At 40.7% G+C, this 13,173-nt stretch overlaps 1 protein-coding gene and 1 pseudogene across 1 annotated transcript; both read left to right on the top strand.

Annotated features, from left to right (window-relative positions):
- Nucleotides 1–3,290: 3,290 nt before the first annotated feature.
- Nucleotides 3,291–4,053, top strand: LOC117724035 (large ribosomal subunit protein uL6 pseudogene; annotated as a pseudogene).
- An 8,427-nt stretch (nucleotides 4,054–12,480) lies between these two features.
- LOC117724065 (large ribosomal subunit protein eL39-like) lies at nucleotides 12,481–12,636 on the top strand. Its single transcript, XM_034523698.1, has one exon. It carries the CDS (start codon nucleotides 12,481–12,483, stop codon nucleotides 12,634–12,636), a length of 156 nt encoding a protein of 51 aa, XP_034379589.1.
- Nucleotides 12,637–13,173: the final 537 nt, after the last annotated feature.

Genomic DNA, 13,173 nt, shown 5'->3' with positions numbered 1-13,173 from the left:
CTCGCATGGACAATAGGCATTCTCTTCTCAACCTCCTCTAATTGATGCTTCTGTTGGAGCCCAAAAGGGCTGCAATTTCCTTGATTGTCTCTTCCTCAGAATTCCCCCAGACTACTGCTTATCCCAAAAGCCTAAATTTCTGCCTGTGCCAGCTACAGGTATGTAAATAACATTTAAGCTTCCTTCCTCCCTTTGAAGAGTTAAGAGCCAAGTCCCTAACAAACATCCGCTGGGTTTTATTTTAGAACGGAGAGAGTAACTGGATTCCCTAAAGCAACAAGCTTCCCCTACATCTATTCTACCTTGAAATCATCTGGGGTGGCCACCACCCAAGTGGATGACATACCTGGGCAGGGAGGATTTACCAGGAACACAGAGGAGAACATTTGGTACTGAGTGGGTCTAGCAGGTCCCACGATCATACCCTGAAGTCTGAAACTGAAAAGGACAGAGCTTAGGTGGCTTTTCCTTTGCCATAGCAGAGGATAACAGGAGGGTCAGCGTTGTTAAGAGTAACATCAGAAGTGTCCCATTTGCAGGAAACAGACTGAAGTGAGAGGCAGGTTAAGTGTCCGAGATGTGTGTATCTGAGGCAGTCTCTGTTCACTGGACTCACCTCCCTCCCATCTTGGTCTGAGGTAAGCATGCTGTCTCTTTTGTTGGGGTTTTTAAGCACACTCTTGTCTCTATGAAGAATTCAGGGTCCTAGAGGACCCTGCACTGAGAAAGAGTAAAGAAAATTGGGTCTTTATCCACATGGTGCTTCCAAGACAGCTGTTAACATATTTGTCTCTCAACAAACACTTCACAACTAGAGGCTGAGCGATAAGCTCTCAGAAAAGGGTCAACGGATTCAAAGGAGAGGAAATGCCTGGCCATATGAGACAGGCTCCAGAGGCCAGCCTGGGACAGGGAAGGAACCTCTCTTTCTAAGATATAGATTCATTAACATTATCTGTTTGAAAAGAATTGATCTGAAAAGCAGAAGTCATGCAGACAAGAACAGCCAGTGCTAAGTAAGACAGAGCTGGGTGATTGATGGCTCGGCTACTTTAAAATTCCAGAAAGTAAGAGAGTTTGCCTGCCTAGAGGGGCCATAAACATCATGGCCCACTGATACAGGTCATAGGTGACAGTGATTGCTCCAAAGTCACTGAGGAGTAATAAGTCATTCAGCCCAACAGATGCATCAATGAACTTCAGAGTCTTGCACCATGATGCCTTAAAAAAAGTCGGTACACAATTATTGTACATGTAATAATCCAAATCTTATATCTATAGTTTTAAAATATCATGTAGCCTTTAACTTTGAAAGTACAGCTTTAAGAAACTTGTATGTGTTTATTCCTTATGCTACATACTTATATTTATATATAAATAAATGAGGCCTTGCAAGCAGGCATGAGATACTCACATTATCTGTAAAAAGTCTATGAATACAAAATCATTTTCTGTCAGTTGCCAGAGTTCTGAGATTTAGACACTGGGGAGCACAAGTCTTGTATAAGACTAGTCCAGCTGGACATAATTCTGTCGGTTTGTGTGTATTTGATATGTCTTTAGAGGTAGGCGACTGTAACAGTCATTGTTATGTCCTGTCCAGTGCTTGGTAAGTACATGCAACAACTATATGGCCTGCAGGAAAGTTTTGATTGGCAAGGTTGGTGTTCTTAAATTTAAATCCTTTGTTTGCGGCTCTTAATAGTCTACATATTCGATCCAAACAGCACCGGTTTATTTTCTGCACGGATCAACAATCCTGCCTAGGGAATGGCGTGGCAGACCCAGCATTGTTGAACTCCTTGACACCAAGGGCATTTCTATGGGTAGGAGCCGTGGGTATTTATTCCTGAATTAATGTTAACCCAGACAAGGGAAAAGATGGCAATCTTGCTGAAAACAGCACTAAAGTCTGCCAGACCACTTAGATATTGTGTTGTACATATTCCTCAAAATCTTACAGTATAATCTTCCTCCAGATACATATTTTATAGGAAGAAAATTAAATTTCAAATAGCTTCTCCAAGATGGCTAGTTACTCTATATTTCCTTACAGGTTTGACTCTGAAACCCACACTCTTAGAGTGTAATTAATTAATTAATTAATTAATCAACCAACCAACCTAAGGTATTTTCACTTGAGAAGGAAATAGGTTGACTTGATGAGCCCTGTAGATACTGTTCAGGGGAAATTTAATGTTGATTTTTTTTTTTTTTTTTTTTTTTTTTTTTTTTTTTTTTTTTTTTTTTTTTAACAATTCAGGTTCTTACAGGTTTGGTAAGTGAGAAAATCAAGTTACACACCTCTGACAGAATCTGTTTGCTTAACCTGCTTCATAAGGTATCGTAGAAAGAAATATACTCTGCCCTATAGGAGCCCTGTTAGGACATATCTCCCCCATGCCGCATAGCCCCAAATACCTGGCAGCTTCCCCGAACTCTACAACTCTACGTCAGCAAACCAGAAAGTGAAATATCAGAAAAATCTCTTCAAAATTTCACCACTCTAGACAAGAGCAGTCTTCCCACGCTAGCCAGAACCTTCTCTTCTGTACTCCATTGCTGGAGCATTCAGAAGCCAGCCTACTAGGAAGTCTCTGTCACCTGGGTGCCATGTATGACTTGGAACAGGCTTCTCAAGACTCCATTAATCGGGGCTTTTGTTTATCATCATCATCATCATCATCATCATCATCATCATCATCATCATCATGATGTCTCTAACCCACAAATTGCACATCAACAGTAAGACATGGCCCACAGTGAGCCTGCAAATGTTACAAGACTCTAAACATCACAGAATGGCCTTTTTTTTGGGGGGGGGGGGGGCAAGAAAACCCATGAGCTAATTGAAGAGAGAAAATGAAAGCTCGATTAACTAGAGAAGAGGAAAAACAGATCAATAAAGGCCGTTTGCTGATTTGGAAGATGGAGAAGAGCTGAGGAGGTGTGGATAAAGTACAGACCAGGGATCTATAAATAAGATAACAAAAGTTTTGGAGAAAGACATCTTAACATATTTTAATTACATTTAGTTATCTTGTATGTACACACACGCATACGACACGACACAGTGTGCATGCGGAGGTCAGGGGAAAACTTGTAGGAGTTGGTTCTCTCCTTCCACCACACGGCACACGGGGCACAGGTATTGAATTTAGGTTGTCAGGCTTGGTGCTGTCTTTATCCACTGAGCCATTTTGCTGGCCTAAAAGAGGACTTTAAAAGTCCCCTACATTCACTTGTATGGTCTTCAGTGTGCTTTTTTTTTTTTTTTTTTTCTTCCCCGAATAAGGCTTTTAAATTATCTGTGGGCACCCTGTTAGCACGTATCTTCCCACTCCATATAGCCCCAAATACTTGGTTCTCCTTTGCTGCACACAACGCCAGCAAATCAGAAAGCAGAATATCGCTCTTTGCCCCATCTACTGCGACAATGAAGACCATTCTCAGCAATCAGACTGTCGACATTCCAGAAAATGTCGACGTCACTCTGAAGGGGCGCACAGTCATTGTGAAGGGCCCCAAGGAACTCTGCAGAGGGTCTTCAATCACATTAATGTATAGCTGAGTCTTCTTGGAAAGAAAAAGAAAAGGCTCTGTGTTGACAAATGGTGGGGTAACAGAAAGAAACTGGCCACTGTCAGAACCATCTGCAATCATGTTCAGAACACGATTACGATGGGCTTGTTACAAGATGAGGTCTGCGCATGCTCACTTCCCCATCAACGTCGTTATTCAGGAGAATGGGTCTTTTGGTTGAAATCCAAAATTTCTTGGGTGAAAAAATACATCCGCAGGGTTCGGATGAGGAACAGTGTTGCTTGTTCTGTCTCCCAAGCCCAGAAGGATGAATTAATACTTGAAGGAAATGATACTGAACTTGTTTCAAATTCCGCGGCTCTGATTCAGCAAGCTACAACAGTTAAAAACAAAGATATCAGAAAAATTTTGGATGGCGTCTATGTGTCTGAGAAGGGAACCGTGCAGCAGGCTGACGAGTGAGGCCTCAGTTTCCTAGCTCCAGAGACAAGATTCTGATCAGAAGTACAATTTGGGCTCTTTGAGGACAATAAAGGACTTATATATTGAAAAAAAAAAGCAGAATATCAGAAAAATCTCTTCAAAACCATTTATATATGATCATACATATATGTATGTATATATCTATATGTATAAGATCACTCACTATATAAGTTACATAGAGATAAGGGGACAGATAGAGGAACACAAAGAATATTCCACTTGAGATCTATTTGAAGGAGATGACATGTCTGTAAATTTGAATTTTATGACCTCCATGGATCCAAGTCCGAGAACAGTCATTAAATGTACTCAGATTCTAAGAATTGTGCACTTCTGTTTGAGATGGCATTCCTGTATTCATGACATTGAATAAAAATGTAGACTACAAGATCTTTTATAACTTAGTCTGGTCATTCTTGCATTTCTCGTTGTTCATATAAGATCAACTCTAATTTAATGAAGAAAGAAACAGTTTAAGAACTGGAGTACCTAGAGGTAGGAACAATCCTGGGATCAGGCTTCTGACCTGGATTTTCAAATTTTACTAACTGCGTATCTTATCACACAAAGACACATAGAGAGAGTGAGGGATAAAGACAGACTAGGAAATCCTTGGGATGGTCTCTCCACCCAGACATCTATACGGCAGAACTTACGTGTTGGAACACAGGATCTGCGGAAGGCAAGGACTTCCTGGGGACACTGGCACGAGAAGCTACCCATCACGCAGCCACAGCCCATCGCAGCTGTGCCTGGAGCATGGCATGTTCCTACAGCAGCCTTAACTTAGCTTTGCTGAGGCCAGTGCGAATGAAAGGGCTCTGCCCTTCTAAACATTTCTTCCTAAAGATGAGAGATACACGCTCTGGTAACCGATTCTGCCTTTCCTTATGCATGTGCAGTGGTGGATGCGCCTTTAATCCCAGCACTTGGGAGGCAGAGGCAGGCAGATTTCTGAGTTCGAGGCCAGCCTGGTCTACAAAGTGAGTTCCAGGACAGCCAGGGCTACACAGAGAAACCCTGTCTCGAAAAAAACAAAAAGAACGAACGAACGAACGAACGAAAGAAAGAGAGAGAGAAAGAAAGAAAGAAAGAAGTAGACATTTCTTTCCTGCCTCTCCTCTTTCCCTTCCTATTGCAAGCCTTTTCCTCTTTAATTCAAGTGACTTCCATGACACTTTAAGATCTAGTGTTCTCTCTACCCCATCGCTTATCTCTCTTTCTCTCTCTCTCAACTTTAAAAAACCAAGGTAATGAGGTCTGGAGTATGTGACTAGATAGGTCATGGGCCTTAGGGGAAAATCTACTACTATTATTCTGCTAAATGGACATAGCAATAATCAACTCCTAATGACTTATTGCTATGTCCACAGCTCAGCTGTCACTCAGCCCTCATTAGAGAATCTTCCTTTTGCAATAGATGTACTTAACAGAGACCTACAATAGTCAGCCTACAGGGAATAAGAGACTAGGGGCTATTTAGCCCGTTGGCTAATATAACATGTCTGTATAACATGTCTCCCCTCAATGCTCAGAAATCTATGCAGAAGAGGAGGCAGAAAGATTGCAAGAGCCAGGGGCTGTGAATAGCTCCAAGGAGACAGTGTTTCCAAACACAGCGGGCAGGTGTACATATGACCTCACAGTGGTTGTGACTGGATGCACAGAACCTGAACAAGCTCAAGCCAACAAAAACTCCAAGCATGGAGGGAGTGAGGGAAGACAATGTCTCACCCTTAGCTGGGGACTTACTGGCATTTGATTGCTGCTGGGGGAGGGAAGTCAGTTTCTTCAATCGCATGGCACTGTGGTGACGATACTCCAGGGCAGGCCCCACTCACAGGAAGAGTTAGCCAACATAAACTGGGATTAATTTTTTTTTTAAGTGAGAGACAGAGAGTTGGGGAGGTAGGGAGGTGGGAAAACATCTGGGAGGGGTTACAGGAGAGAATGGATATGATCAAACACATTGTGTAAAGTCCTCAAAGAACTAATAAAAATATTTTTAAATGAGAACATTTTAAAGATAATTGCATATCTGGTGAAAATTAGAAAGTGATCATAAATCTTAGATTTACATACCCAGCTGATCACTGAAACATGAAGCCCACGATAATTTTGCAAAACCAACAAATAAAACAAAAACAAATAATAGTAAACAGATACCGAGATTGAAACCAAGTGACAAAGTGTACAAAAATCACTGAAATGGGAAGTCAACAGAATTAGGATGTGTGTGCATGCTGGAAGAGGTCACATGGCTAGATGATAGAAAAAGAATAAAGAGAAATCATTGAATCTAAACTTTGCTTTTTTTTAAATATCAATAAAATTGGTAGATTTTTAGCTAGATGCACTGAAAAACGGAGAAGACTCCAACTACTAAAATCAGAAAGGGAACGGATTTTCATGCTGACTCTGTGGAACTTACAGTAATTTTAAGGGTACTGCTTAGAGTTTGTGCTTCAACCAATTGGACAACTTATTAAATTGAACACATTTCTAGACAGCCCAAACCTATTAAAACAAAATCAGATGGAATTCATGCCTGGAACTTTAAACTGAGAGAAGAACCCGTGGCTGGGTAGACCACAGGCTCGAAGGACAGCCAAGTACTATTATTCTGCCAAACAGACATTGTATCACAGTGCTCCCCAAATACTTACCTTCACGCACATCGATGAGCGCATCTCTCCGCCTTCATTAGAGAAGCCTCATTTTGAAGTAGATGATAACAATACAGAAATCTAGTCAAAACACAGAGAATAAAAGACTATGAAGTGGTCACCCTTAAGAAGGACGTCTATTATCATACTTCCTTTCCCTAAGGGTCAGGGATCATCACAGAAAAGGGACTGGAAAGATTGTAAGATTGAGAGTTAGTGGAGAATCACTCTGCAGTGGTTGTCTCTAGACATGGTAGGGACGTAACTCACAGCCGCTGTGGTTACATGTGCATAGGATGTAAACAAGATCAACCTGCATAAAAGTCTGTCACGGTTGGGGTCGGACCTCATGAAGTCTTCTTACCAACAGCTGAGGAGCTGTTGTCAGCTGTGGATGCTGAGGGAGGCAGAATCAGTTTTCTTTAGATGTGGTCCCTAATAGTCTGTCCATGTTCCAGGACATATTCCTTCAGCCATGCACATACTGAAAACACTAAGTGTTCTTGGTAGGATTTAAAACAGTGCATGGGCCAGACACGGTGCCACACACCTTTAATCCCAGCCCTCAGGAGGTAGAGGCAGGCATATCTCCAAGTCTGTGGCTAGCTCAGTCTACATAGCAAGTCCTAGGCCAGTTAGAACTACATAGAGAGAACCTGTTTCAAAAAAAAAACAAAAACAAAAACAAAAAATAAACCCAAAATAATCAAACAAACACCAATACTGAAAGAGATGTTAGGAGGGAGAAGTAGCAACAAAGGGTGGTGGGAGGGAGTGGAGATGACTTTGAAGAAAAAATTATATTCATGTATGAGATTCTAAAAATGTAAGTTTACAAAAATGGAAAATTTAACTATACCTATAGTTAGTAGCATATTGAATGAGTGATAAGTTAATCTCTCAACAAAAAAAAGCCCCAGAGCTTACAGGATTTGCTGATATTTTCTACTCAATAATTAAAAAGCCAACAACAAGCAGAGAACACTTCCTCACTAGTTCTATGAGTATAGTTGTCTTCCTTTTTGTTGAAATGGTAAGACACCATGACCAATGCAACTTAGAAAAGAAAAGTGTTTGACTTGGGACTCACAGTTAGAGAAGTTAGAGTCCATGACCATCACAGCAGCGAACGTGGCAAGAGGCAGGCAGGATTCTCTGATTCAGGAACTGAGATCTCACATCTTGATCCACAAGCAAGGCAGAGAGAACTAATGGGAACAGTATGGGCGTGTGAAACCTCAACGCCTTCCCCCAGTGACACATGTCCTCCTACAAAGCTACACCTCCTAGTCTTCCCAGTGAGTCCTATCAACTGTGGTCAAGTGTTCAAATCTATGAGCCTCCCTTTCACAGCTGAAAACACACAGCAAACTAAGACTAAGAGAAAAACAATCTCAACAAAGTAAAAGGCACATGTGAAAGACCTACAGCAGACTCATATACAATGGTGGAAGACTGAGAACTCTGGCTGAGATCTGGCTGAGATCTGGGATGGGACCAGGATGCCTCTCATTACCACTTCTCTTGATGATCACTCTGTAAGTTCTAGCCAGAGCCACTCAACAAGAAAAACAAACCAAAGGCATCCAAGCTGGGAAAACTGTCTGTTCACAAATGGCACAACAGTATAACTACAGTTATAAATAGTCTATACACACTTTCCAAAAATCTGGTAAAGCTCTGGTGGCTTAAATGAGAATGGCTCTCCTGTAGGCTCATGTATTTGAAAACTTGGTCCCAGTTCATGGGACTCTTTGGGAAGGACCAGGAGGTGTGGCCTTGTTGGAGGACATGTGTCATGACACAGGGTTTTGATGTTTCAAAAGCCTGTGCCATTCCCCTTTAACTCTGCATGCCTTGCTTGTGGATCAAGATGGGAACTCTCAACTACTGCTCCAGCACCATGCCCGCTTGCCTGCTGCCATGATCCCTGCTGTGATGGTTATGGATTCTCAACCTCTGTAACTGTAAGCCCTGAATAAGCTCTTCCTTGTATTAGTTGCCTTGGTCATAGTGACCAAGATAAGCAACTTTTTCTTATCATAGCAAGAAAAAGTTACTAAGACAAAATGAATAAGTGATCCCAACAAAGTTAGAATAGTTAAAGTTAGATAGTCTGCAAAAGAACCTAGAGACTCAGAGCATACAAGTATCAGTAGGCTTTCTACATGTTGATAATAAACACACTGAGAAAGAAAATAGTGCCTGGGCCTTTAAGAGAGGAGACCTGGATCCAAGCCCTGGCTCGGATGCTGGACATTATGTAACCTGTGGAGAACTGCTGAGCCGGCCAGTCAGTTTCTCCCTCTTCTCTCCTCTCCCCTTCCTTTTCCCCTCTCCTCTCCTCTCTTCTCCTCCCCTCCCCTCCCCTCTCCCCTCCCCTTCCCCCCCTCTCCTCTCTTTTCCTCTCCTCTCTTCTTCCTCTTCCCCTCATCTCCTCTCTCCCTCCGCCCTGTATGTGTATGACGTATGTGCACACATGTGTATATACACACACATGTGTATATACCATGGTCATAAGACAGAGTAGGTGTTTTGCTGTATCACCCTCACCTTATTCCTCTGAGACATCTTTCACTGTACCTGAAAATAGGAGGCTGGCAGCCAGCAAGCCACAAAGAGCCTCCTATCTCTGCCCAGCACAGCCAAACCCAGCTTTTTAGATGGATCTGGGATCCAAACTCTAATGCTGTCCAGCAAGTGCTGTTACCCTCACCATCTCCTAAAGTCAGTTTTCTTCATTTTAAAAATGGGTCTCTATTCATAGTTCCAAACTGTAAATAATTTAAATGCCAATTATCTCATGTAGGGAAAGGCAAAAACTGGTGTATTCACAGACTAGAAGATTTTTTTTATAGCAATCAAAAGGAATTATCTACCAACAGGTGCTATAAAATGCAAAAAGACCCATATACAAGAGATCATTGGACATAAGCTATAGAATTCCATGTATATAAAAGGCACATTTAGAGCCGGAAATTATATTGTTGACTGTGTAGGCTTAAGAGTAGAAATAGGAGGTAGCTGTAAATAGAATGAGGAAATAAAAATGATTTACCAGGTCATTTCATGCTGATGAAAAAAAAAATCCATCAATAGAACATTACAATACTAAATATATATACACCAAATACGGACACACCCAAATTCATAAAACAAATTGTATTAAATGTAAAGCCACAGATTAACTCCAACACAGAAATAATGGGTGATGTGTTATTGATCCACACTGACCAACTAACTGGTCATCCCAACACTGAAGCATTTTAATTAAGTGATGTCACAGATCAAGTAAGCTAACAAATATATACAGAAGATTACATGCAAACACTGTAGAATATACAATCTTTTCTGCAGTCCATAGAGCTTTCTCTAAAATATATTATTAGGGCATAGAACAAGTGTTAGTAAATATAGAAAGTGAAGTAATTTTTTATATTCTGACAACAATGAAATAAAACTATAAATCAACAGCAAGAGAAATTATAGAATATCAGCATGCCCAAGAGACTGAACATTAGTGAACGATTGACGGGTCATTGAAGAAATCAAGAAGGAAATTAAAACATTTTCTAGAACTTAATGAAAATGAAGACACAACATGCCAAAGCCTACAGGAGATGATGAAAGCAGTCCTTAAGAGGGATATTTATAGCTCTAAGTGTCTACATTAATTTCAATAGATGCAGATAAAGCTTTTAACAAAATCCAATCATTATAAAAGTTCAGAAAAAAACTGGGAGTTAAAGGAATGAGTGTGAGCATAACAAAGGCTATACTTGGCAAATCTGTAGCTAACAGTACATCAAATGGAGGAAACAAAAAGCATTTTCTCTAAAATCAGGAACAAGACAAGGCTATTTCCCTTCCACAGTCTAGTCAATGAATGTAGTACTGAAGTCTTAGCTAGAACAACAGAATTGAGAAGAAAAGCTAGGAAATACAAATTGAAAAGAAGCCAAAGCACCTGTTTCCAAGAGATAGAATTCTGTATGCAAGACCTTGATGACTGCATCACTAAATTCTTAGAAAGGATAATCACTTTCAGCCAAGGGGCAGGATTTAAAATAAACATACAAATACCAGTAACCTTTCTATATGCTGATAACAAACACAGTGAGAAAGAAAACAGGAGAAATCTTCCCTCACAGTTTCCAAAGGGAGAAGCCTTATAAGAAGTCTAACCAAGGAAGTGAAAGATCCCTTTAACAAAACCCTTAAACACTTGGGAGAAACTGAAGCAGACACTAAATGATGAGAAGACATCCTATCCTTGTGGATTGGAGGAATTAATATTGTGACAATGGCTGTCCTACCAAAAGCAATCTCCAGGTTCAGTGCAAGCCAATCAAGTTTCCAGTGCTATTCTTCACACAAATAGAAAAAAATTAAAATTCATTTGGAAGCACAAAAGGCATTGGAAAGGGAGGGTAGAGGTATTACATACATCATATTACAGAGACACAGTAACAAAAACAGAAATGCATATCAATGAGACAGAACAGAAGATGCCGGCATAAAACCACACAGTTATAGCCACTCGTTCTTTTTACAAAGATGGCAGAGAGAGAGAGAGAGAGAGAGAGAGAGAGAGAGAGAGAGAGAGAGAAGAAGAAGAAGAAGAAGAAGAAGAAGAAGAAGAAGAAGAAGAAGAAGAAGAAGAGGAGGAGGAGGAGGAGGAGAAGGGAATGGAAGAGAAAGGGAGTAGAGGGGAGAGAGGGGAAGAGAGGAAAGCATTGTGGAGAAAAAAACCCAGCCTCTTTAAGAGATGTTGCTAGAAAAAAAATGAATACTCATACATAAAAGAATGAAATTAGATTCCTTCAATCTAGTTTCAAAAAGTCAACTCTACATGGACCGAAGACATTAACATAAGACCTGAAACTCCCAAATTTTTACAGTAAAAAGAAAAAATACTTTAAGATATACCATAGCCAACAACTTTCAGAATAGGACTCAAATCAGCCAGAAAATAAGGCCAATAATGAACAAGTGGGACTTGGTGAGATTTAAAAGATTACAGCAAGGAAACCAGTTACCGGAGTAAGGAGACAATCTACAGAACTTGGAAAATTCTTTGATCTTTAAATATCAGACATAAGAATAATACCTAGGATATATAAAAAAAATTTTAAAGATGAAATAAGGAATCAGACAGCCCAATAGATGGGATGATAAAAGGATCAGACAGTTCTCAAAACATGAAATGAAAACAGCCAATACACACACACACACACACACACACACACACACACACACACACATTCAACTTCATTGCCATTTGAGGAATGTAAACCAAAATTACAGGGAGATCCATTTATTCCCAGCCACAATGCCTGAAAAAACGAATGCTGATAAATCCATGCACTAAAGAGAATACATATGCATTGCTGGTGGGAATATAAACAAGTCAAACCAATTAAAGATGAAGAAGAAGGAGAAGAAGAAGGAGAGGGAGAAGAAGAAGAAGAAGAGGAGGAGGAGGAGGAGGAGGAGGAGGAGGAGGAGGAGGAGGAGGAGGAGGAGGAGGAGGAGGAGGAGGAGGAGGAGGAAGTGTGTCGTCAACCGGGCAGTGGTGGCACACGCCTTTAATCCCAGCACTTGGGAGGCAAAGGCAGGTGGATTCCTGAGTTTGAGGCCAGCCTGGTCTACAGAGTGAGTTCCAGGACAGCCAGGGCTATACAGAGAAACCCTGTCTTTAAAACCAAAACCAAAACCAAAACAAAACAAAAATAGCTTCTCCTTTTCTCCACCATCGTGTGCAATACATCTGATTCAGCTTCTCATCATGTCTTTTCTCAAAACTTTCAGAATCAAGAGATTTCTGGCCAAGAAACAAAAGCAGAATTGTCCTGTTCCTCAATGGATTTGGATGAAAACTGGTAATGAAATCAGTTACAACGCCAAGAGAAGGCACAGTAAGAGAACGAAGCTGGGTCTATAAGGATTCACACAATGGCAAGACTGAGGGTTTACATTGAATTATGGCCATCCATCAGTCCTACCACACAGAGTCTAACTTTTTTTTTTTTTTTTTTTGGTTTTTCGAGACAGGGTTTCTCTGTGTAGTCCTGGCTGTCCTGGAACTCACTCTGTAGACCAGGCTGGCCTCGAACTCAGAAATCTGCCTGCCTCTGCCTCCCAAGTGCTGGGATTAAAGGCGTGAGCCACCACCTCCCGGCTGAGTCTAATATTTTTAACCTAGAGACTTGCTCATGTCTAAACTGGAGGTGTGGTTTGTCTAGTAATAAAATGTAGGATCTTTCAAAAAAAAATCTAAAAATAGATCTTCCTCATGACCAACCTATACCACAATTTAGCATTTACTCAAAAGACTCCAAGCCCACTTGTAACAGAGATGTTTGCATGCCAGTGCTTATTGTAGCAGTATTTGCAATATCTAATTATGGAACCAACCCAGGTAATGAACAACAGAAGATGAATAAGAAGAATGTAGTATCTGTATATAATACTACTATAA

This window comes from Arvicanthis niloticus, chromosome 19 (assembly GCF_011762505.2).
Source record: "Arvicanthis niloticus isolate mArvNil1 chromosome 19, mArvNil1.pat.X, whole genome shotgun sequence".
Lineage (NCBI taxonomy): Eukaryota > Metazoa > Chordata > Mammalia > Rodentia > Muridae > Arvicanthis > Arvicanthis niloticus.
Note: the sequence above shows the minus strand (reverse complement) of the source record. Positions and strands in the feature narration are given on the sequence as shown.

Excerpts from the sequence above, each read along its gene's own strand:
- LOC117724065 (XM_034523698.1), top strand. The coding sequence starts at position 12,481 with ATGTCTTTTCTCAAAACTTTCAGAATCAAGAGATTTCTGGCCAAGAAA.